This window comes from Bombyx mandarina, chromosome 02, assembly GCF_030267445.1.
Source record: "Bombyx mandarina strain Sakado chromosome 02, ASM3026744v2".
Lineage (NCBI taxonomy): Eukaryota > Metazoa > Arthropoda > Insecta > Lepidoptera > Bombycidae > Bombyx > Bombyx mandarina.
The window spans coordinates 6,136,272-6,163,889 of NC_143209.1; the positions used below are offsets into that span (position 1 = coordinate 6,136,272).

A 27,618-nucleotide genomic window follows, 5' to 3' on the forward strand; every position below is an offset into this window, starting at 1 on the left:
GTAATTTATTATTATGACTTTAAAAAAAAATTACAATTCCTTCACTAATTAATCGAAAGGAACTTCGTTCCATCCGGGTGTCGCTTGACACCTCTGAAGTTTTTTTATTCTTAAAGGACGGAGATAAATATTTATCAATGCATTTTTAGTTTTCATACAACTTAAAGCTACTAACGCAACTGATTTATTATTCCTTTGTATAGAAAAAGAAAAATAATAAAATAAAAAAAACCTTTGAATTCGAGAATTTCAATTAAAGCTTCGCACTTTGAGCTTAGAATGATTATAGTCTAATTCCGCAGCGATCGCGATAATAAGTCTTATTCGTTCGTGTTAAGGACCATATTTGTAACTGACATGTATTAAAGAAGGCTAATGGAGTCAAATGCATCAATTTCAATCGATCTGTGTTACGTAACACAATACACAGGGAGTTCGTAAATTAATATATATTTTTTTAAATACACAAACCGACATTATCGTGTATTATATGTATATAGTATGTCCCTTGATATTTGAAGACTGCTATTTCAAGTTAGTGTAATGATAAAAATTTAAGTAACTTGGCCTTTTTTTTTACTGGTGATAGGACGTCTTGTGTGTCCGCACGGGCAGGTACCACCCTGCCTATTTCTGCCGTGAAGCAGTAATGCGTTTCGGGTTGAAGGGTGGGGCAGCCGTTGTACTGGTAAAAATTAGACCTCATGTCTCAAGATGGGTGGCGGCATTGTCTATAGGCCTTGTCTATGGCGGCATTGTCTATGGCCTATGTCTAGACATCTACAACGTAAATAACATCTAAGCAATAAAAAAAATCTGATTTTCTATTGCTTACACGGATGGACTGGCTCACGGCCCACCCGATGCTAAGTGGATACCGGAGCCCATAGACATCAACAGAGGCGGCAGCGATAATTGCCTTCAAACCCACGCTTCACGCTCTCGACCGGTTTAATAAAAATTATAAAAATTAGATTATTTAAATAACAAATTCACACAAAAGCGTCTAATTGTAACCAAAAACAGGCTTGTAACGAATTCAATGGAACGCGCCGCAACGCCGTTTAACGGAAAAAAAAGACGCGCCATTCTAGAAATAACTATTACGTGTACACGATAAAATTAAAACATCCTGTACGTGAAATGCAAACGCACGATTCTCTATCCTATTTCAATGCAGTTAAGTATCATTTAACCGTGCAAACGATCGGTTCGACGTCACTTCAGACAATGCATTAATAATAACGATCTTATTGCCGCGTTTTAAAGGTGATTTTTGTACGTGTCGCTTTCGGTGGTCTGATTCGAATTTTAAATTGTACGAGCGTGTGACGATAGCCATTTTTGATAACGTCTTGTAAATCGATGAGCACCGGCTGCACGCACGAAAAAGTGTCACGTTCCGAGCGTGCAAGCGAGAGCGTGAAACAAGCGATAGAGAGGCACGATAATCCCAAGCGTTGGCTTGTGACACGTTTATCTCTCTTCTCGCGTGACGTCAGAGCTAACAGTTCGAATAGTTCTATGTGCTTAGTGCGAGTTTTTTAACGTTCTCGATAGCGTAAAAGTTAAGCTAATTTTGTATGCAGTTGGAACAGCGCCCCTAGCGGCAAACGTACGCAAACGATCCCGTTCCATACAAATTAGAGTTAACTTTTACGCTATCGATAACGTTAAAAAACTCGCACTAAGCACACTGCTGCTGACGTTATCACGTAAAACTATCGTCCCTAAAACGACTTTACAGACAACCAATATTATTTTTTCATCGTACTGGTAGTGATACGGAAAATAACCACAGTAGAACATTATGATATGATATATACAGGGTGTACAGAAACCAGCAAAAGTAATACCCTGCTCTGCGGTTGACAATATGATGCTGATCCCTCAAAAAATATATCCTCGGTTCTATTGGCTTTGTCTGTAATATATCGCCTCGTCTCTTCGTGTGAGTTTCGTGGATGCTGACCGAGAGATTCAATGTACAGCAATCTAGATTCTTAACTACCAAAACGTCGTGTGTAAGTAAATGAGGGTACGTGCCGTAATCCTGCTTATTGCTTCCATGAAACAGCTTCAAAGATCCGGTTCAATGAGTGTGGCAACCGTTATAAAACATAATTGAAGATTCCACCTCATCCTTCAAGGTCTAAAGTCTTTTGATTACCATTTTTCACCATTACAAGTCTAAAACCATCTTCCATATTGAAAATACTTTACGGTAGGCAGCGGCTTGACTCTGCCCCTGGCATTGCTGAAGTCCATGGGCGACGGTCACTACTCACTATCAGGTGGGTCGTATGGTCGTCTGCCTACAGGGGCAATAACAAAATAATTAAAAAATAGATTTTCGCGGACGGGCTTAGACAATTTAAAACTAGAACCTCACTTATTTAAAGTGAGGCCAAACTAATGATCACCGTAAGAAGATTCGTTTGAAATCGTTTGACGCTCGACAAAAAAAGACTCCGTCTGGGTATTGAACCCGGAACCGACCGTCGCAGAACGATTCAGATCAGTGAGGCGTAACCCGAAAGCGTTTTGATAAATTAAAATGTGTGTATTTAAAAAAACAATACAAGCACGTGCTTGCTATAGAGGTACACCTTGTTCTCGTATAACTACTGTGCTCTGTTTATTTAGTGCAAGTCTTTTAACTTCTCGATCACGCAAAACTCCACCACTCCGTCACTGGTGGTAGGACCTCTTGTGAGTCCGCACGGGTAGGTACCACCACCCCGCCTATTTCTGCCGTGAAGCAGTAATGCGTTTCGGTTTGAAGGGTGGGGTAGCCGTTGTAACTATACTGAGACCTTAGAACTTATATCTCAAGGTGGGTGGCGCATTTACATTATAGATGTCTATGGGCTCCAGTAACTACTTAACACCAGGTGGGCTGCGAGCTCGTCCACCCATATAAGCAATAAAAAAAAAAACGTTTGCCGCTAGCGGCGCTGTTCCAACTCCATACAAATTTGAGTTAACTTTCACGCGATCGAGAACGTTAAAAAACTCGTGCTGTTGCCCTTGAGCTGCTAGGTTTCCTTCGCGCTCGGGCAGCTGTTATCAAATCCTTCTGGTCTGCCAGATAGATAGTCCGTGCTCGCCCATCTGTCCTGGTGAAACTGGCAAAGCCGTCAGGCCGTCAGGAATACCTCCCTCCAAAAAAAAACCCAGGATAGCGCTATACTCAACTCGCAATCTAAATCTCAGCTTACTGCCAAGCGTCAAATATGACTGTCGACCTTGCGCGCCGTCTGCTTTTTCATTATATTACATTGAGTGCGTTCCAAAATTGATCGGCCGTCTGGTGTAGTGGTAAGTGACATGGTCACTACACAAGGGGGTTGCGGGCTCGAATCCCGCCAAGGGAAGATATTTGTATGATAAATATAAATGTCTTTTCCAGGGTTATGGATGTATATTAAATATATGTATGTGTATAATAAAAATCTTACATTTATTTCCGTTATCTGGTACCTGTAACTCAAGTTCTTTACGAACTTATCAAGGGACAAGTTAACGTGGCGTGATTGTTAGTAAATATTTTTTTTTTTTTTTTTAAAAGTACCTGGAATTAATGTTATCGTCAAAGTAATCATGACTAGTAAGAAAAGAGCCGTGATGATAGATAGCGTTACGAAGTCGATTTTCGTAACGATAAGTAACGCCGTTACACGTTACACGTACCTTATCGTTTGTACTTGATAAGGTTCGTTTATCGCCTTAAACTACTTTAGTTCCTTTGTTTGCTTTGCTTTAAGCTAACAGTATACCGCATACTTGCATACTGTATGCGGAACATTTTTTTGAAGCGACAATGTAATCTAAAGTACAGGCAGCTGTCGCGTGATAACCATGATTTTTAATGATGGCAGGACGTCTTGTGAGTCCGCACGGGTAGGTAGGCGCCATCACCTCGCCTATTTCTGCCGCGAAGCAGTAATGCGTTTCGGCTTGAAGGGTGGGGCAGCCGTTGTAACCATATGAGACCTTAGAACTTATATCTCAAGGTGGATGACGTATTTACGTTGTAGATGTCTATGGGCTCCGGTAACTACTTATAACCAGGTGGGCTGTAAGATCGTCCACTCACCTAAGTGATAAAAAATAAAAATAAATCCACGTATAGAATGATTAACACATATAACACGGTTATCGTATTTGCTTTTTTTCCCTGCAAAATCATATATTTTTTATTGCCTTTATCGGCAGACGAGCATACGACCCACCTGATGTTAAGTGGTTACCGTCGCTCATGGACGTCTGCAATTCCAGGGGCAGAGCCAAGTTGCTGCCTACCAAAAATCAGTCATGGAAAGAGCTTACGAGACGACAAATTAATGTTTATAATTTAGTTGTTTAACTCCTCCATTATAAATTGATTGCTGTAACGTATCCGTGTAGTTCTCTTAAGCTATTTATTAACTACCATCTACCATCATTTTTTACCTTAGCCTTGAGAGGCTATTTCAGCATAACCTTAACTAGTAGGTGAGCTCACGGGGTTCAAACCTGACGACGTTGCTAACACGAACCCTAGCAAGAGCCGTGCTTCGCAGAATCTACCACCGGATCGGAAACGCGACCCACTGAGAAGATCCGGTGAGAAACTCAGTGGGCTGTGTCTGTGGATTAATTTACTCGTCGAGCCCTTCGTCGCAAGTGACGGGTTCGACAAGAACGATGACCGGGCCTACCCTCGCACAAAACAATAGTAAATCGGCAATGTATAACGCGGCACGTGAGTTAAAGCTGCGTAAGTTCAAAATTCGCAGATCAAACCTCACTTTTACGCGGCTGATGTTATTTCTCTGTGGCCTTAATAAGCAGACGAACTAAGTCCCACTCTGTGTTAAGTTTCGTTGGTTGAGAGAGACCTTCAACCACACAACACGCCAAAGCACTACTTTTTCTTCTTCTCAGTCGTACACTCCTTGCGGAGTGGTCGTGGTTACGTATGTCTTAATGCTTTGTTGCGGCTTTTGAGAGACTTCTCCATCTCTCTCTGTTTGTGGCGGTACGTGTACATTCAGTAAGGGAACACTTACGGCCGCTTTCAATAACCTATCTATCCCTAGTTTCGGTTACTAAAGATAGACAAATATATTCTTTTGTCCTTACTTGCGTTCCAATAACCTATCGACGGATAGCAGTTCCTATCGGATCTGTCTATCTATCGTCGGGAGGACGGATAGCCTACAAAAGATAGAACGCTCATACAAATCGTGCTTAATCCCGTTTCAATATAAGTTTTAAGTAATTTGTAGTAGAACGAAACGTATCAAGAGGCTCGGAAAGATCGGAGGGAAGAAGCTATCTACTGTTGGTTACAGAGAGATAGCACTTATCCGTGACTGTGAAACGCAAACCAAGGATAGATACGCTCTTGCGGATATTCGGAGATAGCCATCTATCCGTAATCTCAGATAGGTTATTGAAAACGGCCGTTAGTAGATGACTTAATCAAGTCTGTCCACCTTGTGGGTGATCGGTCGCGAGACCGTTGACCGTCTACTCTTCCTTGAGCCACCAAACGTTCCAATGAGCTTTCATTACGAATGATATGGTCCAAACATATTAAGGATTTGCAATTGCACAATCGGCGAAAGCATTTGTTTGATTTGGAGCTCTTTGAGGATGGATACATTGGTGCAGTACTAGAAAATCATATTCTTCGTCGTCGGAGGATTTTAGTTTTAAAAAAAAGAAGTATTAATTTCTTGACATCACATACAAATTTCCTTGAACAGTTTTTTTTTTATATCGCTATCGAGCAGTATCTCTTATCGTAAGATAGTGATGTACTCTTTAGATAAACGATACATTTCACATATTATTATTATAGTATGTATTTACGCATATGAATGTGTGGTCATATTAAACGTGTGTCTGTGTGCAGTACTATTATATTTTTTCATCAAAACGGTTTCTTGTTAATTGGTATGTAGTGTTTTTTTTTTCATGGCCATGCTTGTACCGCTGTTTCGTATGCGGACCGTATTTGATTTGTAAATCGATTGAAACAACGCGCAATGGACTACAACAGCCATGAAATTCATCGTAGGTTGCTCGCTGTTGTATTTCGTTATTATTTTTATTGTAATGCAGTCCAATAACGTCATAAGTGTTAGCTCAATCTTAACTCGTTACGTCATTGCTCGAATGAGTTGAAATTATGGAACGCTGTGATTGTATATTGAAATATGAACCTTATCCATGTTGAGATTTGGGCGATTTGGTCGTGCACCGGTCGTTGTGACTTACTAGATTTTCCTGTTACTAAACCACAGTCATAAATATCGTTACATTCTTGATTTTCTCCGGTTTCGGAGCCAACTAGATGTGAGTCTGCTGCTCTCACACAGCGTGTATGTATGACCCTTATTCACCTAGTACCTGCAGACTGGGTTAGTAGGGAAATGAAGAAAGCCATAGATTTTGGCAGCGGCTTGGCTCTGCTCGTGGCATTGCTGAAGTCCATGGGTGGCGGTAGCCACTCACCATCAGGTGGGCCGTATGCTCGTCTGCCTACAAGGGCAATAAAAAAAAATAACTTAAAAAATCGGTTGACAAACAGAGGAGACAGTGGTACTCAACTGTTTTGTCTTAGTCTATTTAAACATATATAGAGATATGAGAGCGCTGGCATTCTGTATCATGATGCCCTGCTCCACTTAAAACCAGAAAAGGCATGAGCTCCATAATTATCGGAAACCTGTCGTAATAGTGACTTGTTATGTGAAATTGAAAAATAAAAGACAGTTGCCGAACGTCCTTGCTATAGCATTATTTAATAAGCAACTTATAGGAAGCGATTTTTGTGAAATGGGTGGACGAGCTCACAGCCCAGCTGGTTGTTAAGTGGTTACTGGAGCCCATAGACATCTACAGCGTAAATGCGCCACCCACCTTGAGATACAAGTTCTAAAGGCTCAGTATAGTTACAACGGCTGCGCCACCCTTCAAACCGAAACGCATTACTGCTCACGGCAGAAATAGGCAGGGTGGTGGTACATACTCGTGCGGACTCACAAGAGGTCTTACCACAGCTTCAAGATTAGTTTTACAGTGATGTCGACAAATGAGTTTTTGTCTCGCTCGCACGTCGGCACCGTAACAGCGGCGTACCGAATCTTGGAATACGTACTTTTTTTTACAAGATCAAGGTCCAATACGAGAATCCACACTAAGAAGTTTCAGGTTCAATCGTTTCTAAATCGATTTTTGGCCCTTCGATTACTGATAGCTGCGTTTTGATTAGAAAGAAATATAAGAAAAGTTACGCAAAACATTCCTATCCTTCGAACGAGTGAAAAAGTGAATGTGAAAGTAAATATACAAAAGGCAACTTTCATATCATTTGTGTTGGTAAAAACGAGAATAATTATTAGCATTAGGATCTCGTGACGTAATTACTGGGTGTTCCGTTGTATTTGGTATCAAACGACTAAGGACGCAGGTCCGAGTTGGGTTATTGAACAAGATTTTTAGGGCTAACCGGTTACCTGTTACACGACCCACCTGCTGTAAAGTGGTCTCGGGAATGCCGTCATCTACTTTGACCGGTCATCGTTCTCGTGGAACTCGTCACTTGCGACGAAGGGCTCGACGAGTAAATTAACTCATAGACACAGCCCACTGAGTTTCTCGCCGGATCTTCTCAGTGGGTCGCGATTCCGATCGGGTTCATTCAGCCAAACACTAATCTTGTTAGGGCTAGTGTTAACAAAGTCTCCCAGGCCAAAACCCTTGAGCTCGCCTCCACGTTCCGTGCAGTAGTATAATTCCCCTTGAGGTTACTAGCTTTAGCAGCTTTACGAACTCTTCGTCTCAATCGACGAAAACGGTGACCGGTGTTTTGGATGCCTAAAATCATCGATATTGGATCGGGAGGATCCGAAATGAGGTACTTAGAGCGACGTCGACTATTTTTCATTTGGTCGCCTGAATCGGGTACCAATTTTGTGGCGGCCACGATAAGAGGATCAATCCTCCGATCTAAACGACCAGCCGCTTTGTAGATAGATCGTGACGTTGTAGTGTGTAAGTCAGTTCAGTATAATTAAAGTCGTCGCACAGACAATACGTGTTTTAATCAACAACATTTAGGCCCCACACCTCATGGCGACCCTGCCTTGCGCAATCACCTAGGTATCGTGTTTCGCGCCAGGTACGACCCACCGAACACGCTGTGTCGTGTTTATTTCAGGAGATATACCCGGCTTATTCCGCGTCATGTTTTTTTTTTTTTTAAGAGATTTTATGACCTGGTAACTAAGACCTTTCAGTCATGTCTTATTTTACTTTATTTTCTTAATTTTATGAAAAATGATAATATGGAGTGAAATGAAATGAAGATGATTAATTTGAGACATTAATCAACTGGGATGAAATTTAATGAAATGAGATGATATGGGATGAAATATAATCGCAGTAAAATGATGGTCATTTACTGAGATTTTTTCAGTGGACTTTTTGGAGGAAACCGAGAAGTTACGTCCAGCGGCTTTGTTTCATTTTCCCACATTTGTGCACTTTCACAGATATTAAACAGTTAATAAACCACCATTATTACACATTTAAACCTGAAGAAACACTAAATAGACAAAATAAAAAACAAATCACACAACTTCACTCCTCGCGTTCCCGCCAAAAAGTCCCCGCGTCATGTCATTTACCAATATAAAAGTACCCTCTGTTCTACTTTAATCATCAGCTTTGACGAATCACAGACACAATCAAAACGAATTTAACGGTTAATTGTCATTTTGTAATATTATATATATTGCGCAATGCTCTTTATCTAATAAACGTAACCCGATTATTGTTTAAAAAAATAAAATAAAACTGGATCATTGAACTCACTCAAAAGTAAGGTGTGTTTTGTTTTGAACGCGAATATAGATTACTGCTCACGCGAATCAATCTATTAATGACATGTTTATCAATATTATCAATAGATTGATTAAATTACCTATCAATCATTGGTAAAAAGTTTATTTGGTAATCTGTACGTGGTGTAAAAGAAAGCGATTGGTAGAAGCGAAGAAGAGAAGCTAACGAATTTAGTCAATATCATTTACAAAGAAGACGGTAGTCATTTTCTCGGCAGAAATTTCTCATTATATAAGTAAGGTGGACAGATCATATTATAAATTTTAGGTTTAAATCTGTTCGAAACACAAATTATATGAAGTACACGAATCTCGTCAAAAATTTTCGCATTTTTCACATATACTGGTGGTAGGACCTCTTGTGAGTCCGCGCGCGTAGGTACCACCACCCTGCCTATTTCTGCCGTGAAGCAGTAATGCGTTTCGGTTTGAAGGGTGGGGCAGCCGTTGTAACTATACTTGAGATCTTAGAACTTATATCTCAAGGCGGGTGGCGTTTTACGTCGTAGATGTCTATGGGTTCCAGTAACCATTTAACACCAGGTGGGCTGTTAGCTCGTCCACACATCTAAGCAATAAAAACAAAAACGTATTCAGAAAAATCCTTCCAAAAATGTTATGTTCCCGTGAAACTGTCATAAATTTTGCACGCATTTACTCGTCGATCGCGATGGCGCGATGTTTATAATTTACAAAAACTTTCTTATTACTAAAAAGGCTAGGTAGGACAAACAGGAAACTATGCCTGTTTGTCAAATCTAAAAATAGTTTTAACTTTTAAAAACACATTTATCTCTTTATCCGATCGATAAAAGGTGTTTATTTAGCGAAATCGTGTTTATTGATTTAATCGGCCTTCTGGTGTAGTGGTAAGTGACATGGTCACTACACAAGGGGGTCGCGGGTTCGAATCCCGCCAAGGGAAGATATTTGTATGATAAATATAAATGTCTTTTCCAGGGTTATGGATGTATATTAAATATATGTATGTGTATAATAAAAATCTTACATTTATTTCCGATATCTGGTACCTGTAACACAAGTTCTTTACGAACTTATCACGGGACCAGTTAACGTGGCGTGATCGTTAGTAAATATTTATTAATTTATTTAAAAAAAAAAATCCTTTATCAATGACTAGCGGCCCGCTCCGGCTCCGCTCGGGTCTTTAACAAAAATTTCAACGATATTTGACGTTTTTTTATTTTTCAAAATAAAACAACACTTATTGCGGCAAAACTATAACATTTAGACATATTATGCTGTCGCGACACTTTTTGTATATAATGTGTTCTACAAAGTCGTAGTACATTATTTTATTCTATCATTAATAGTTTTCGCAGGGCACACGATGTAAAGAATACTTTAGGTAATTTTTTTACACCTTGTGTTTTTAGTAAGGATCCCTAATTTTTTTTCCAAAAAAGATTATAGCCTATGTCAATCGGAAATAGTGAAGCTTCCACACAGTACGAGGATTTTTCAAATCGGTTCAGTAGTTTCGGAACCTGTTCAATACAAACAAACAAACAAATCTTTCCTCTTTATAATATTACTAGCGACCCGCCCTCGCTTCGCTTCGGAAACATTAAAACACACATGAAACAAAAAAAAATAAAAAATTAAAAAAAAAGTAGCCTATGTTCATCAGGGACAATGTCGGCTTCTAATGGAAAAATAATTTTTGAAATCGGTCCAGTAGTTTCGGAGCCTATTCGAAACAAACAAACAAACAGATCTTTCCTCTTTATAATATTAGTATAGATATAGATTATCCGTTATCAATGATACGCACGGCGGATGTGTCGATGTCAGTTTCATAAAATCGTTCACAACAGGAAACGCCGAATGATTTTGTTTATTAGCTCGATACGATGTTGGACCTGATCTTGGGAATTTGGCCCCGACAAATTCCCAAGATCAGGGACCCGTCCGACCCGTCTATCTACAATCTGTATGCAGCGTCTCCTCAAGTACTTCGGACACGTGGCCCGACAAAATCCTGAGGACTTGGAAAAATTAATAGTTGTGGGTCACGTCGAAGGAATGAAAAGTCGAGGAAGATTGCCAACCAGGTGGACGGTCAAGGAGGCCACAAACACCAGCGTCCCGGGCGCCATTAAGCAGGCCGAATGCAGGCAACATTGGAGGAAACTGGTGCAAAAACTGGACCAAGGTGGTCACGACCCTAAGTAATGAGGAAACGACAAAGAAGAAGAACAAAATTAATTGAAGCTAAATGATAAGAAAGGTAGTAAAGTAGTCTGTGCTAGGCACTGGACATCAAAGGGTTAAAGTTGCTGCTTCTCTCTCCAAAGCCATTATTAGAAGAGGATGAAAGGTCCCATTTTGCGGGTCGCGCTACATAAGAGATTGCCTTTTTCCCTACCTAAGCCTTAGAGTAGCCTTAGAGGCTTATTCCAGCGTAATCGAGCCAGTAGGTCAGCTCAGGGCTCTAACCTGAGGACGTTGCTAATACTAGCCCTAACAAGAGCAGTGCTTCGCAGAATCTACCACCGGATCGGAAACGCGACCCACTGAGAAGATCCGGCGAGAAAATCAGTGGGCTACATTCCCGATTCTGCGGATAGAATGGAAAGCAGTCGACGTCGCCCAAAACACGTCATTTCGGATCCTCCCGATCCACTAACGGTGCTTTTAGGTACCTCAAAGCGTCGAACCCGTCGCTTGCGACGAAGGGCTCGACGAGTAAATTAACTAACAGACACAGCCCACTGAGTTTCTCGCCGGATCTTCTCAGTGGGTCGCGTTTCCGATCCCGTGGTAGATTCTGCGAAGCACGGCTCTTGGTAGGATTCGTGTTAGCAACGTCGTCAGGTTTGAGCCTCATGAGCTCACCTACTAGTTAAGATTATGCTGAAATAGCCTCTCAAAGCTATCAGCTTAGGTAAAAAGAAAAGTGGGCTATCGATTGCCTAAACAAAATAATAAATCTAGTCGTGAACTTGTGATTCGTCTTTACACGGAACACGGTACGTATAGAGAATCCCTTGGCCTAAAACTTACATAATAACATAGAGTAGTTTGTATGTCCCTTGAGATATACAGGTATGGAGATGACAACCTTCGCCTTGAATACAGAGGTCAACAAACGCGCTCGATTATAACTTTTATTGCCTACCGATAAGAAACGTTATTGGTTTAAATGTTTATTTGGTGTGTTTACATGGATTTAGGCCGCGTTCCATTATTGAATCGCGATGAAGAAAAAAAAAAATTGTAGTGCACGAATGATTGCATAACATTCAAACTCGGAAAACACTTTCTAGTCGCTCCTTGAACTTGTGAACACAGTTGCGATTTAAACAGTAGCTTTGTTATGATTTTTTTTATGAATTCACGACTATTTTATGTACATTGTGGACGTTATTAAACGTGGTCTAATGATGTCTCCGTGATCAAAGCGCTTGCAACACGCTGAAGTTTTAACACGTTTTAAGTCGTCGTAGCCTAAAGGATAAGACGTCCCGGTGCATTCGTATATAGCGATGCACCGGTGTTCGAATCCCGCTGGCAAGTACCAATTTTGCTAATGAAATACGTACTTAACAAATGTTCACGATTGACTTCCACGGTGAAGGATAACATCGTGTAGTAGCAAAATTATAATTTGCGTAATTACTGGTGGTAGGACGTCTTGGGAGTCCGCACGGGTAAGTACCATCAGTCTGCCTATTTCTGCCGTGAAGCAATAAGGCTTTTCGATTTGAAGGGCGGGGCAGCCGTTGTAATTATACTAAGACCTTACAACTTTACTCATGTCGCGAGGTGAGTGGCGGCATTTACGTTTTAGATGTCTATGGGCTCCGGTGACCACTGAGCATCAGGTAGGTCGTGAGCTCGTCTACGCACCTAAGCAATCAAAAAAAAGCTTGTTAGCTCGTAAAAAATCAAATACTTTAAAAACTGCATTACTATTTTTGAATGCGCTGTGCACCCACGGGCGGCGTATCTCTAAATAAAGTGCAAGATGGCGTACGCGATGACGTCACAGGAGTTCTAGATCTGCAAATTTTTGTATCTCATCCTTGACTTTAGCGCGAATTTTAAATCTGGAACGTTTTATTTTTATTTGTTTTTAAAATTACAATTACGTAACGCGCCCGTGACTTCGGTCATTTCTCGTTACGTTGGCAATGCGTTTTTTCTTGTTCATTGTCGTTGTAATGTTGGCTATTCACATAATATATCACTACATAGTATAAAACAAAGTCGCTTTCTCTGTCCCTATATCCCTGTGTATGCTTAAATCTTTAAAACGCAACGGATTTTGATGCGGTTTTTTTAATAGATAGAGTCATTGAAGAGGAAAGTTTATATGACGTATAATAACATTCCTAATAGTGGAGAAGTCAATAATAAATCACAGTTTCCGAAGCGAAGCAGGGGCGGGTCGCTAGTACATATATACAAAGAATCGGTCAGTTTTTCTGAAGTACAACTTTTTTTTTTTCAATTGGCTGTTAATCGATGATCAAACTGACTGTCCACATGCTGTTAAGTGGTTAGCGGAACTAATAGACAATTAGAGCGTGAACATCGCTACCCACCTACCTCGAACCCTGAATCGATTGCCGAAACGCCTGTCCGATCCCTCAAAACGTGACAGCTCTGTGGCAGTAAAAGGCGGGATCGCGGTGACTACCTATAAATATAAAATAACGTTTTGATTGGACAAATATAATAGTCGAGTTAACTAATCTTCTGGGAAATTAATATAAAAGCTTTTATTTATTTATTGTATAGATGGGTGGACGAGCTCACAGCCCACCTGGTGTTAAGTGATTACCGGAGCCCATAGACATCTATAAAGTAAATGCGCCACCCACCTTGAAATATGAGTTCTTAGGTCTCAGTATAGTTACAATGGGTGACCCACCCTTCAAACCGTAACGCATTACTGCTTCTCGGCAGAAATAGGCAGAGTGGTGGTACTTACCCGTGCGGACTCACAAGACGTCCTACCACCAGTAATTACGCAAATTATAATTTTTCGGGTTTCATTTTTATTACACGTTGTTATTCCTTCACCGTGGAAGTCAATCGTGAACATTTGCTAAGTACGTATTTCTTTAGAAAAATTGGTACCCACCTGCGGGATTCGAACACCGGTGCATCGCTAGATAAGAATGCACCAGACGTCTTATCCTTTAGGCCACGACGACTTAGTCGCCGTGCAATCAACCTCCGAATGTGCCCGCCATATTTGTTAACCTTTTTTTTTGCATAGTTGGGTGGACGAGCTCACAGCCCACCTAGTGTTAAGTGCTTACCGGAGCCCATAGACATCTACAACGTAAAAGCCGCCACCCACCTTGAGATGTGAGTTCTATTCTAAGGTCTCAGTATAGTCAGTATAGTTATTTTCAAGTATTTCGAATATTTAATCTATGCAATTAAAAAAAATGTAATGACAATGTAAACCACTGACATAAATCGTCATTGTGGTTTTAATTAATTTGAATTACATCTATATATTAATACGTGAAGCAAAAACTTTGTATCCCTTTTTACGAAAATTGCGCGGACGGAGGAGTATGAAATTTTCCACACTTATAGAGAATATAGAGAAGAAGTGCACAATGCTAATATTTTTTTAAATTAATGCATAAAAGATACATTAAATCAATAAAGAAAACATTACACACACTACATGCCATGTATTTGACGCACACACGCATGCATACTATTTATTGTCAAACTTTTGTTCTTGACGTCTGTTGTCAAATTGAGAATAGATTAAATATTGTTTGTCTTTGTAAATATTTTTTATAGTGTAGCCTTGGTGAAATTAGTGATAATAGAAGTATAAAATACAATCATAATAGTGTACAAACTTACGATTCCAATTAATTATAGTCGAATTTCGATTACTGCGGGACCACTAGTTATTAATAAAAACACAAATATTAGTTTTTGTCTGACATAAAGGCCGGTGGGAGCCGTACTTTTCAATTCGAAGAGTCTGAACGAATTTTTTCAAAAGTTATAAAAAAAATCATTAATTGACATCCTTAGCGAAAACTATACCTACTTAAAATTAGAAAAAAAAACTGTTTGGCCCGAGGTCAAATTTTCATCTGCAATGTGGCCCGACTATCAAAATATTTGCTCACCCCGGCTTTAGAATATATTTAAAAAAGCTGACTTAAAAAAGAAAAAAACAGAAAGTTCAACAATTGAATAGTTTTTTTTTGTGTGTGTGTTCGCATGTGTGGTCCCATTTATATAATACGAATTTTGTTGAAGTCGGTTTTCTTGGGTTTCTTTTTTATGTTTTTTTTTTGTATTAGATCGTAATTATGCCTGTGATTAGGTAAATTAAGATTCGTAATTAAGTCAAAGGTCAAGGCTCGAAGTGATATCAAACATTATATATAAAATAACCTCAAATGAAAAAAGATTGAGTTATTTAATCGGTGTCTCAAGCGGAAACGCGGCGATCAGTTGAGACGACTAATCATCGGTTACAAGGTCGACTGACGAGAAGCGTTCATGTGGAAAATTGAAAGAAAAAAAAGCATACAATTTTTTATTTTTTTTTTTGTATTTATGAGATCGAGTCCTTAGTGAAATAAAACCTTTTTATTTATTTAATCATTTTATTTTACAATTACAATTTAACGCATCTATCTATCTATCTATCTATCTATAAATATTCACACATATTCAGAATATTACCAGAAAGAGCTTTAAAACATTGGGATTTATATTTCGCAATTGCAAAGATTTCAGAAAACCAAACACTAAGATCACAATTTATAATGCTCTCGTACGCAGTACCTTGGAATATTGCTGCATTGTGTGGAATCCTTACTATGAAATATACAAGAAACGATTGGAAAGTGTCCAGAAACGGTTTCTATGGTACTTGTCTTACAACTACAATCTGGGTAGGAAGTTACCCAGCTATGAAGATAGACTTTGCCACTTTCATTTAGACTCTCTTCTAAACCGGAGAAAACTAATGGGGGGTATATTTCTGTACAAATTAATTCATGGAATAACCGACACACCTAATCTATTAACCCAGATAAAAATATCAGCCCCTAAGTACTTACCAAGAACGAAGAAATATAAACCGTTTATAAGAAAGCCCGCTCGTTCGAATTTAGGTGCTTACTCTCCCTTAAACAGAATCCTTTGGGACTACAATAATGTCCACGGTAGCGTGGTCTCCGTCAGTGTTCCTTCGGAGTTGTCCGATTGCGCTGAACTTATTTTAAGTGAAATAGATGTTTTTTCTGATTGTCTCACTACTTACAGGAAAAATCTGTCGCGGATCATCTCCCAATTAAATTAATCTTAAGCAATGAACGAAATGTATTCAAATCTTAGCTGTATATTTTTTTTATTTTTGATGTTAATGCACTGTCGATTGCACCTATAATTGAGGTGACATCTACCATGAACTTTTGTCAATTTGTCAATGTTTTGTATTGATGATCACTTTGTTGGTGCAACTTAATAAATAAATAAATAAATGAATTGATGTTCGTTAGTCTCGCTAAAACTCGAGAACGGCTGGACCGTTTTGGCTAATTTTGGTCTTGAATTATTTGTGGAAGTCCAGAGAAAGTTTAAAAGGTAGATAAATATGAAAACCGGACGTCGGGCAGATTCCTTTGTTTGTATTAAGTCGTCGTGGCCTAAAGGATAAGACGTCCGGTGCATTCGTATGTAGCGATGCACCGGTGTTCGAATCCCGCTGGCAAGTACCAATTTTTCTAATGAAATACGTACTCAACAAATGTTCACGATTGACTTCCACGGTGAAGGAATAACATCGTGTAATAAAAACCAAACCCGCAAAATTATAATTTGCGTAATCACTGGTGGTAGGACCTCTTGTGAGTCCACACGGGTAGGTACCACCACCCCGCCTATTTCCGCCGTGAAGCAGTAATGCGTTTCGGTTCGAAGGGTGGGGTAGCCGTTGTAACTATACTGAGACCTTAGAACTTATATCTCGAGGTGGGTGGCGCATTTACGTTGTAGATGTCTATGGGCTCCAGTAACCACTTAAAACCAGGTGGGCTGTGAGCTCGTCCATCCATCTAAGCAATAAAAAAAAATTTTTATACAAAAGTTTAGGTCTTTTATTTATCGATTGAGGCACTACAAAGTCTGCCGGGTCAGCTAGTAATTAATAAATTGACTTGTACTTATTGGTGTTCAGTCTAGGTTTTATATCGAGGAGTGAAAGTTGTTTTTGGTTAAAGTGACATTTTTGCAACTTTACATGGAAGCCAATTAAAGTTTAAAATTTTTGGAAAAAAATATCGTAACAAAAAAACACGCTGCTACGTATACATATATATTATCTTATAGTGTCGCCCCGCCAGCAATCGATTTTAAATTCACCTATATAGATGTTTCACATCAAAAAACTGCAAGTTTTATTTATTTTATATAGACATCCCGTATATCTAATCCCCACTAAATGACAATCAGTGTATTATTTATTATATTACGTTTGCAAAACCGATGTCGCAGTGGCCTAATGAGTACGACGTCCGTTGTACTCGAGACGAGCGCCATTTAAAGTTTAAAATTTTAGAAAAACATATCGTAACAAACAAAAAAAACGTCTTCATCTATTTGAATGGGGTGAACTTAATTGAAGTTCAATTAAGAACATCGGATTGTTGATGATACTTATACAAAATAAAACAGACCTTTAATTGCAATTATAAATGGCGCGTGTTAAGCCAAATGCCGCTTAAACCGAATAGCATTCAGTGATCTTTTTCTTTTTTGGAGTCGTCGTGGCCTAAAGGATAAGACGTCCGATGCATTCGTATGTAGCGATGCACCGGTGTTCGAATCCCGCAGGCGGGTACCAATTTTTCTAATGAAATACGTACTTAACAAATGTTCACGATTGACTTCCACGGTGAAGGAATAAATAACATCGTGCAATAAAAATCAAACCCGCAAAATTATAATTTGCGTAATTACTGGTGGTAGGACCTCTTGTGAGTTCGCACGGGTAGGTACCACCGCCCCGCCTATTTCTGCCGTGAAGCAGTAATGCGTTTCGGTTCGAAGGGTGGGGCAGCCGTTGTGACTATACTTGAGACCTTAGAACTATATCTCAAGGTGTGTGGCGCATTTACGTTGTAGAAGTCTATGGGCTCCAGTAACCGCTTAACACCAGGTGGGCTGTGAGTTCGTCCACTCATATAAGCAATAAAAAATCGTGACCTCGGATCACAAGTTGTTCGAATATTTGTACACACAAGGCACAAGGCACAGGCACAAGAGGTCCTACCACAAGTAAATGCACTTTGCAAACTAGAAGTTATACTACCTTTTATATTATCTAGTTATATTACCTACTATTTTAATCCCTTAGTAAGATTTAAATTAAAATAAATTAACCTATTTATCATTTGTTCGCAGACCGTACGTCGGAAAGTATACGAAAAGAAGAAAAAAACAAGCACAAAATTGATGGAATTAAATCTATAAATTAAGCTCAAAAAAAAAACACTTAATTATAAGTCAAAATGTCACATCATTTGGTGACAGTTTGCATGTTTTGTCTACTGTGCGCCGCCCACACTTGCGGCTCCCACGTGGACATACAGACAGATGGAGTCTCGGCATACGAACCGAGGCTCGAGACCACGGACCACATGTCCCTCGAATTAGAAGAGAAAAGGAGGCTGGATTCGAGGAATCGCTACCATCAGAAGCTCCAGAAGATCAGACAGAAGGATCGCTTGAAGAGGGACGCGAAGAATGTCGACCCTGAGCTGTACGTCGCCCAGATATTCGGCATGTACGGGGATGCCGCTAGTATGACCATGAACCTCACAGGCTTCAACAAGATGCTTGAGGAGCTAGACTTGCATAAGCTGATCGATGGTGGCCAAACGACCGACAGCACGGCCTACTTCCACGTTCAGACGTCGAAGGATGAAGAAGTTGTCAGCGTGAGTTGTATTTTTGTAGTAGTAGTAGTACTATTTTTCCAGCTGGAAAGGCAAAGGTATCCCAAAACATACAGCCTAAACTTTTGTATAGTGTTCTTTTTTTATTTTATGAAAAGTGATTTATTTGAAACATTAATCAATTGGCATTTAATTAAAAGATGAAATGTAATCTAACTAAAATGGTGGTTATTTAGTGGACTTTTTGGAACATCTCAAGAAATTTTCAGTGGCTTTGTTTCATTTTCCCACATTTGTTCACTTTCACAGATGCTAAAAAGTTAATAAACCACCGTTATTACACATTTAAACCTGAATAAACACTAAATAGACAAAATAAAACAATTATTATTCAGGGTCCGAGTTTCGCCACCATCACTATAGATTATTTTAGGCAATACAAGCACCGGTCACCGTCCTCGTCGAACCCGTCGCTTGCGACGAAGGGCTCGACGAGCGAATTAGCCCACTAAGTTTCTCGCCGGATCTTCTCAGTGGGTCGCGTTTCCGACCCGGCGGTAGATTCTGCGAAGCACTGCTGTTGCTAGGGTCAGTGTTAGCAATTCTCCGGTTTGAGCCCCGTGAGCTCACCTACACAAGCTAGGGTAAACTGAAATAGCCTCTTAAGGCTATCAGCATAGGTAGGAAAAAAAAAATAGATTATCAATCGAGGAAAAGTAACCAACCAAGGTCCTTAAAACCAACAGCTAATACCGCAAAGCTAATAAAAGTTAGTGGTTCCGTATAGCTTTAACGTTATTCCAATGAATTTGAGCTCCAACCTTAGCTTTAGTTTTATCGATCCTCACGAAAGAAGAGATATCATGGTATTTAAAAATTTTGATTGCAGTGCGTTAACAGTTCAGAACTGGTTACAACGGTGAACACGAGGTTAAAGCCCCACGACCATGGCCACGGTCACGAGGATCACACCCACAGCGACCACGACCACGAACTCCTAATATCCAAAGACACATTGAGGTCAGTCTGTCCAATACTGCTGTACCAGAAACTAGCAAACACGTCGATAGAACGTTCTGGATGCGTCAAAGAAACGAATCTACTGGTTCGCCACCACCGAGATTTGGAAGAGAAAGAGAACGCGTACACGAAAAACATGTTCGCGGTCTGGCTGTATTCATCCCTGAGCATAACGGCGATCAGCGCCTGTGGTCTCCTAGGCGTGGCGGTCATCCCTGTCATGCACAAGACTTATTATAACCATCTGCTGCAGTTCCTAGTGGCTTTGGCCGTAGGGACGCTGTGCGGGGACGCCTTGCTGCACCTGATGCCTCACGCGATGAGTCCCATGCACGATCACGAGGGCGGTGGACATGCGGTGGCGGAAATGTCGCACGACGACGGAATGTGGAAAGGATTCGCCGCCATGCTTGGCGTTGTGTTCTTCTATTTCACAGAGAAGGGATTAACGGTTGTCGTTGAGTGGAGGAAACGCAGGCAGAAGTTGGAGGAAGACAAACTTCCGACCAGAGTGCGCGTTCTTAAGGATGAAACGGTGGGGGGATGTTCGGGTGGTTCAAAAGCTCCCATAACGAATACAACTTCGAACAGTCTCATGAAGATCTTTAAGCGGGACGAAAAGGGAGATCCCACGACGAAAACTTGCAAGCACAAATACTCGGAATATCCTTATTGTTATGATGAAATCGATACGGACACGCACGACGAGCACCATCTGAGGGACGGTATACCGCCCAGCCCTAAAGCGAAGCACAACTCCGTGAGCGTCGTCTCATCCAACGCCCTCAATCCTGAGGGCAAAGAGGAACCCACAGCCAAGGACTGGCTGCTGAAAGCCGAGACGACTCCTGCTGTTGTCGAAATGAACAATATCAAACACAAAGAAGACGGGTCCAAGGATCTGAAGGATGGTGGCAGTTACACAGTTATATTGAGGTCAGTGTTTGTAGCTATTTGTTAGTATCGGCACAAAAATAATGGTGGTAGGAAGTTAGCTCGTAGTACAGTTAGGCATCACCCTTTACTGGTGGTAGGACGTCGTGAGTCTGCGTGGGTAGGTACCACCACCCTGCCTATTTCTACTGTGAAGCAGTTAGGTGGCGGTATTTACGTTGTAGATTTGTAATGTTTTTTTTAAATGTTTTTTTTGATGCATAATTTAAAAAAATATTAGCATTGTGCACTCCTTCTCTATATTCTGTATAAGTGTGGGAAATTTCATACCCCTCCGTCCGCGCAATTTTCGTAAAAAGGGATACAAAGTTTTTGCTTCACGTATTAATATGTAGATAAAGTTTGCTTTACTAAAATAGCCGAAGACGTTTTTTGATTACGAGATTTTTTCCAAATGTATACTTAAAATAACCCCCCCTTCCCCCCACCAAATTGCCTTTCACCCCTCGGTATATTATAAGTAATGGTAGGGTTCCGGCATACATAAAAAGAGTTTGTATTTTTTTGAAGACTACCCTCCAATTTACGAGAGTTATGTTCCAACAGGGAACATTCTAGAGCGCACCACGGTCACTCCCATGCGCATGGGCACGTGCACGCTCCACCGTCGTCGATAGCATCCGTGGCCTGGATGGTGATCATGGGTGACGGCCTCCACAATTTCACAGACGGCATGGCCATTGGTGAGCTTTGAAATAACTAGCTTCGACTTTAGCATCATTCAACGCGACGAACTTATTGAGGCTTATGCGAAATTTGAATTCTGTATTGACACACCAATATTTATAACATAACTAGCTGACCCGGCAGACTTGGTAGTGCCTCAATCGATAAATAAAAGACCTAAAATTTTGTATAAAATAAACTTAAAACAAACAAAAGGAATCCGTCCGACTGGGACACATCAAAGGGAAAACAAAATTCTTGTTTTTATATTGTTAATTCCGAGCATTTTTATATTTTTATACCTTTTAAACCTTCTCTGGACTTCCATAAATAATTCAAGACCAAAATTAACGAAATCGGTCCAGCCGTTCTCGAGTTTTAGCGAGACTAACGAACAGCTATTCATTTTTATATATATAGATAAAGATAATTAGTAAAGTACACGCCACCCACACAATCACTCTGTCTTTTTCTGTCGTGAAGCAGTAATGCGTTTCGGTTTGAAGGGCGGCGCAGCCGTTTTAACTATACTGAGACATTAGAACTCATATCTCAAGTTGGATGGCGGCATTTACGTTGTAGATGTCTATGGGTAACCACTTAGCATCATGTGGGCCGTGAGCTCGTCCAACAGCCAACAGCCAACTGAAATTGGTAAGACGAAACTGGATATCGGTAATTAATATATCATAGCCGGTACGGGTTGCTGTTCCAACTTCATACAAACACTGAGTTAACTTTTACGCTATCGAGAATGTTAACAAACTCTCATAGCACATAGACTGCGGAAGCGGCCGGCTCGCTAAAAATTTCATGTTGATAAAGCCCACTGAGTTTCTCGCCGGATCTTCTCAGTGGGTCGCGTTTCCGATCCGGCGGTAGATTCTGCGAAGCACGGCTCTTGCTAGGGTTCGTGTTGGCAACTTCGTCAGGTTTGAGCCCCGTGAGCTCACGTACTAGTTAAGGTTACGCTGAAATAGCCTCTAAAGGCTTATCAGCTTAGGTGGATGAATACAATTGTGCGTCTCTCGTTACACAGGCGCAGCGTTTGCATCCAGCATAGCAGGTGGATTCTCGACCGCCATCGCGGTGCTCTGCCATGAACTTCCCCACGAGCTTGGTAAGGAACTAGAATTGGAATGGTGTGCGTCACAATGAGACTGGTTTTTTTTAAAGGGTTTTCTGACCTGGTAACTAAGACTTTTAAGTCATGTCTTATTTATATTTATATTCTTATTTTAATAAAAAACGATAATATGGAGTGAAATGAAATAAAATGAAATGAAGATGATTTAATTTGAGACATTAATCAACTGGGATGAAATTTTCTATGGGCTCCAGTAACCACTTAACATCAGGTAGGCTGTGAGCTCGTCCACACATCTAAGCAATAAAAAAAAAAAAATTGAGATGATATGGGATGAAATATAATCTTAGTAAAATGGTAATTTACTGAGATTTTTCCAGAAAAAATTGAAATCCAACTAAAAAATAGAAAATAAATTTTAATAAATTTGATTTAAAACTAGTGTAAGAAAAAATGATTTGATTGAAACCATGCACCCCACGCTTTTTTTTACAATAAAATCATTTTTCTTACACTATTATCAATTCAAATTTATAAAAAACTAGCTGACCCGGCAGACTTCGTAGTGCCTCAATCGATAAATAAAAGACCTAAGCTTTTGTATAAAATAAACTTAAAACAAACAAAACGAATCCGTCTGACAGGAGACACATCAAAGGGAAAACAAAATTGTTATTTTTATTTAATTCCGAGCATTTTCATATTTATTGTAACTTTTAAACCTTCTCTGGACTTCCACAAATAATTCAAGACCGAAATTAGCTAAATCGGTCCAGCCGTTCTCGAGTTTTAGCGAGACTAACGAACAGCAATTCATTTTTATATATATAGATAGATTAAAAATTATTTTCTATTTTTTAAGTTGGATTTTCTATAAAAGCGTTTTTTTTTAAACCATTATTTATTTTCAAATATCGTTTTCAGGCGATTTCGCGGTTCTCCTGAAGGCGGGCATGTCTGTTAAGCGTGCTGTCTGCTACAACATACTGTCGTCGGCTCTGTGCTTGGCGGGGATGGTCTGCGGGGTCCTGGCCGGGCACGCCCCCTCGGCAACCAGGTGGCTATTCGCAGTGGCAGCTGGCATGTTCCTCTACATAGCCCTCGTTGATATGGTAAGTTTGATCAGGCGGGTACCAATTTTTCTAATGAAATTATGTACTTAGGAAATGTTCACGGTTGACTTCCACGGTGAAGGAATAATAACATCATCTAATAAAAATCCAACCTCTCATTTGCGTAATTACTGGTGGTAGGACGTCTTGTGAGTCTGCACGGGTAGTTACCACCACCCTGCCTAGTTCCGCCGTGAAGCAGAAATGCGTTTCGGTTTGAAGGGTGGGGCAGCCGTTGTAACTATACTGAGACATTAGACATATTTCAAGGCGGGTGGCGGCATTTACGTTATATATGTTTAGGGGCTCCAGTAACATAACACCAGGTGGGCTGTAAGCTCGTCCACCCATCTGAGCAATAAAAAAAAACCTGCGACATTCGTGGACTTTATCTTTTCCTCCAAAAACCCCTCAAATGTAGTTACAGTATCACCATTTTTGTCTAATTTTGCCGCGACGGAATGCCCCCATGATAATTTTGAAAAGAAAACAATAACAAAAATTTAACGGTCTAAAGAAGTTTCACTTCAATATACATATACTTTTTACTCACAAAAGTTTCATTTTTACCCTCCAAAATTTCATTTTATACCTCATTTGGGGTAATTTACCCCGGTTCCCCGACCGCTAGCCTAAACCCTATCGATTCTACGGAGACCGTTAATTGTCTTAAACCACCCCCACAATTCAATTTGAGCAAATCAAACATTTCATCATGTTCGTTCGCAGATGCCTGAACTTAGCACGTCTCACAGCAACGAGGGTACGCTATGCCAATGTGTGCTGCAACTGATGGGTCTAGCCAGCGGCATCGGTATAATGCTGGTCATCGCCTTATACGAAGATGACCTCAAGAACTTGTTCGGCTGAAAGTGAAAGTGCCAATTTTAATAAAAATCGATCGTTGCCATACGAGAAAAAAACGTTCTAAAAATCAAACCGCAACAACAACAATACCGCAAATCTTAAAATTGTTTTTCTCGTCTGGCAACCTCGCTCGTTCGAAGACTCGAAAGAAAACAATGTGATCGTTAAATGTTTAAGAATTCCAAGTGCTGTTCGACCCGCGTGCCTAATGTTCCGTTCGGAGACGTCAAAGTGACAGCTGTCAGTTTGACGTTTATCCCACTGACAGTTTCGTGAGCGTGTCTGACTGACCTCGGCGTGTGTTCCTTTTTGTTTACGCAATTTTAACAACGGCAATTAAGGAAAACCTTTGAGTGAATCTTAATGAGGAGCTTTTCTTTATAAAGGATTAAGAACTGTTCAGTGTGTTCCTTCCGTAAGCGAAAGCATGAATTAAACTTAAAAGTATTACTTACTACTTACAACTATATTAATTTTAATTTAAAGTGTCTACATTTTTTTTTTTTGTATTATTAAAATCGAAACAAAAATAAGTTTTTCGTAAATGTAAATATTTTAATGATAAATGTACTTAAGATTAATGATACGTTCACAGTGGATAAATAAATAAATAAATATATACATATATATACTTATATATGTAAATTAAAATCATAATGTGTTTTATGTGCGGCCTAATTAACAAATGTGAATCTTCTTTAGTGACAAACCGTAATTAACTTGAATAATTATTAACTAATTAACTAATTGGACACCGGATATTGATTCTTAAAAGTTATAATGAATGTTAAAATTGACTCATTGACTAAAATGAATTGATTTTAACATTTTTCAACAATGCATAAAGCATCAGTGGTTGGCTTGTCGTTTCTTTGGCCCCAAATGACGTCAGACATAATATGTGATTGTAATAAAAACATTTATTTAAATATACTTTACAAGGCAAATAATTTATTATAAAAAGAAGAACATAATATTTCTAAATAGCCTGAAAGTACATGTTATTATCCGCAATACGCTTTGTCAGATTACAGAAATAGAGTTATAAGCAATATGCTTCGTCAAAAAGTACAATACATACTTACTACTGATTGTAATTGTATAAAACAATAAGCTGTTCCCTATTTTGATTTGAAGTATAAAGCTGGTCTAAATTGAAGATCAGGTTCAATTCTAAAGTTTGACAAGAGAGTGATGAAGAACAATCTTTATAATCTGACTGTATCAGTGGTGTAGTAGCTAGCATCCTTAACTGCTGGGCTGAGGGTCATGGGGCGATTCTGATATCGAGCAAACATCTGTGTGATGAACACAGTTTGTTTTCTCTTTGACTGGGTGTTTTAGCCATATACTCATATATCGCAGATACGGTGCAATAACTTATGCAAATTATGTAATTTTTCAGGAGAAACGTTGGAACATTCAACCTCATGTATAGTTCTGCTAGGCTATAGAAATAAAATGATAATATTTAAACTTCATCAGTAAAAGTAAACATCTCGCTCATCTCACTAATAAGTGAAGTAGTAATGCGTTTCGGTTTCAAGCGTGGGGCAGCCGTTGTACTATACTCAGACTTTAGAACTTGTATCTCAAGGTGGGTGACGCATTTACGTTGTAGATGTCTATGGGCTCCAGTAACCACTTAACACCAGGTGGGCTGTGAGCTCGTCCATCCATCTAAGCAATAAAAAGAATAAAAATAAACTATTAAAAATGTATTTTCTCATACTCAGTTCAGTGTTAACAAAAATTACATAAGTGACTTTATAGCACCCCATATGTGCGATATATCTATATACTCACATATTGAAATGTACATAATGTTCATATCAGACTGGTACCTGTATATAGGACATTCCGTACAGGGATACCTAGTTTGGGCTCGGAAGACTGGGTGTGGCTTGTCTTGGTTAATGAGCAGTGAATCTATATCGCTGTCTCTCTCAAACCTGGTGACGTCAGACGTTACTATACCTGTCTTCTTGTTTGTTAAGCGTCAATCAACCTTGCATTCAATTTGAAAAAAATGGCGTACCTCAATGCAATCAGATTTGATGTTTAACACTAATCATTCCGACGCTTACTGGTATCTATTTCTATCGCAGCGGGTAGATACGACATATATCACTCAAAATAAACAAAACAAAACCACAAAAGTATAATAACTGTAGATTAATTGGTAAGAAATAGTCATGAAGTCAAATGTTCAAATGCAATAAGATGATATGTGCATTTTCACTCAAGATGGGTCATTTGACCCGTTGTGGTATGCTTAGTTTTAATTGTAAAGCCTTTGGGTCCTAGATAACATAAAAGCGATAGGCAGGTATTTGACTCTGCTCTTAGCGAACTTTCACGAGCGACAGTAACCACTTACTATCAAGTGGGCCGTATGTGGCTGTCACTAATATAAATGAATCTTGATTTTCACCTAGAACAGACAGCTGACCTTCCATGTCGGTGTTGTCTAAAGATCGAAAATTCTTTATTTATGGATAGCAATAAGGTAGCTTTTTTTTGCAAGTCGACTATTACAGTATTGGTGAGAAATTGCAGCAAGTTACGAAATAGATCAAACAAAAAATTGAGGACAAATCGCCACACGATCATCGGCATCAGAAATATCACGGGAATCGTAGACGTTCATTTATGTAAATATAAAAAATTCAGGCAAGCACCAAAGAAATCTGTTCGTCACTCGAATGTGGTCGCTGTATTGCGCCGCCGATTCAATTTTTAGTTCTGCGTATTCAATATTCCATGAGGGAGTGCTCTGAGATATTATTCGCGATAGTCTCGCTGAATTTAGTGCCGCCACTGAGTTTGAGACGTGAGGTCGGAATGTCAATTGTATTGTACAACGGCTGGACCACGCTTCAACCAGGAACGCGTGAATGCCCCACGGCAGAAAGACGAGACGGTGGTACTTACCAGTACGGTTTAACAATAACCAGAAGTTAACTTACTTAATGTAAAGACGGTAATGTGGTTTACGTAACTATGCTGGTAGACAGCGGTTATTATGAGCGACGATATTAAATTCAATCATTTGGGATGTATGCTCTTGGTAGCTTCCGGTAATAAAAAAA

General features: G+C 39.7%; 2 protein-coding genes across 3 annotated transcripts in view; both read left to right on the plus strand.

Annotated features, from left to right (window-relative positions):
- Nucleotides 1-25,157, plus strand: part of foi (solute carrier family 39 fear-of-intimacy) — a 50,615-nt gene extending 25,458 nt beyond the window's left edge. For both annotated transcript variants that reach the window (XM_028177907.2, XM_028177908.2), the window contains exons 2-7: nucleotides 18,327-18,862; nucleotides 19,710-20,776; nucleotides 21,341-21,477; nucleotides 22,500-22,580; nucleotides 23,472-23,659; nucleotides 24,389-25,157. In XM_028177907.2, the coding sequence (XP_028033708.2) occupies nucleotides 18,434-18,862; nucleotides 19,710-20,776; nucleotides 21,341-21,477; nucleotides 22,500-22,580; nucleotides 23,472-23,659; nucleotides 24,389-24,529 (2,043 nt within the window). In that variant the 5' untranslated portion in view covers nucleotides 18,327-18,433 and the 3' untranslated portion in view covers nucleotides 24,530-25,157. The remainder of the gene's footprint in view (nucleotides 1-18,326; nucleotides 18,863-19,709; nucleotides 20,777-21,340; nucleotides 21,478-22,499; nucleotides 22,581-23,471; nucleotides 23,660-24,388) is intronic.
- Nucleotides 1-27,618, plus strand: part of LOC114245638 (uncharacterized) — a 382,194-nt gene that overhangs the window by 327,368 nt on the left and 27,208 nt on the right. The window lies entirely within an intron of this gene.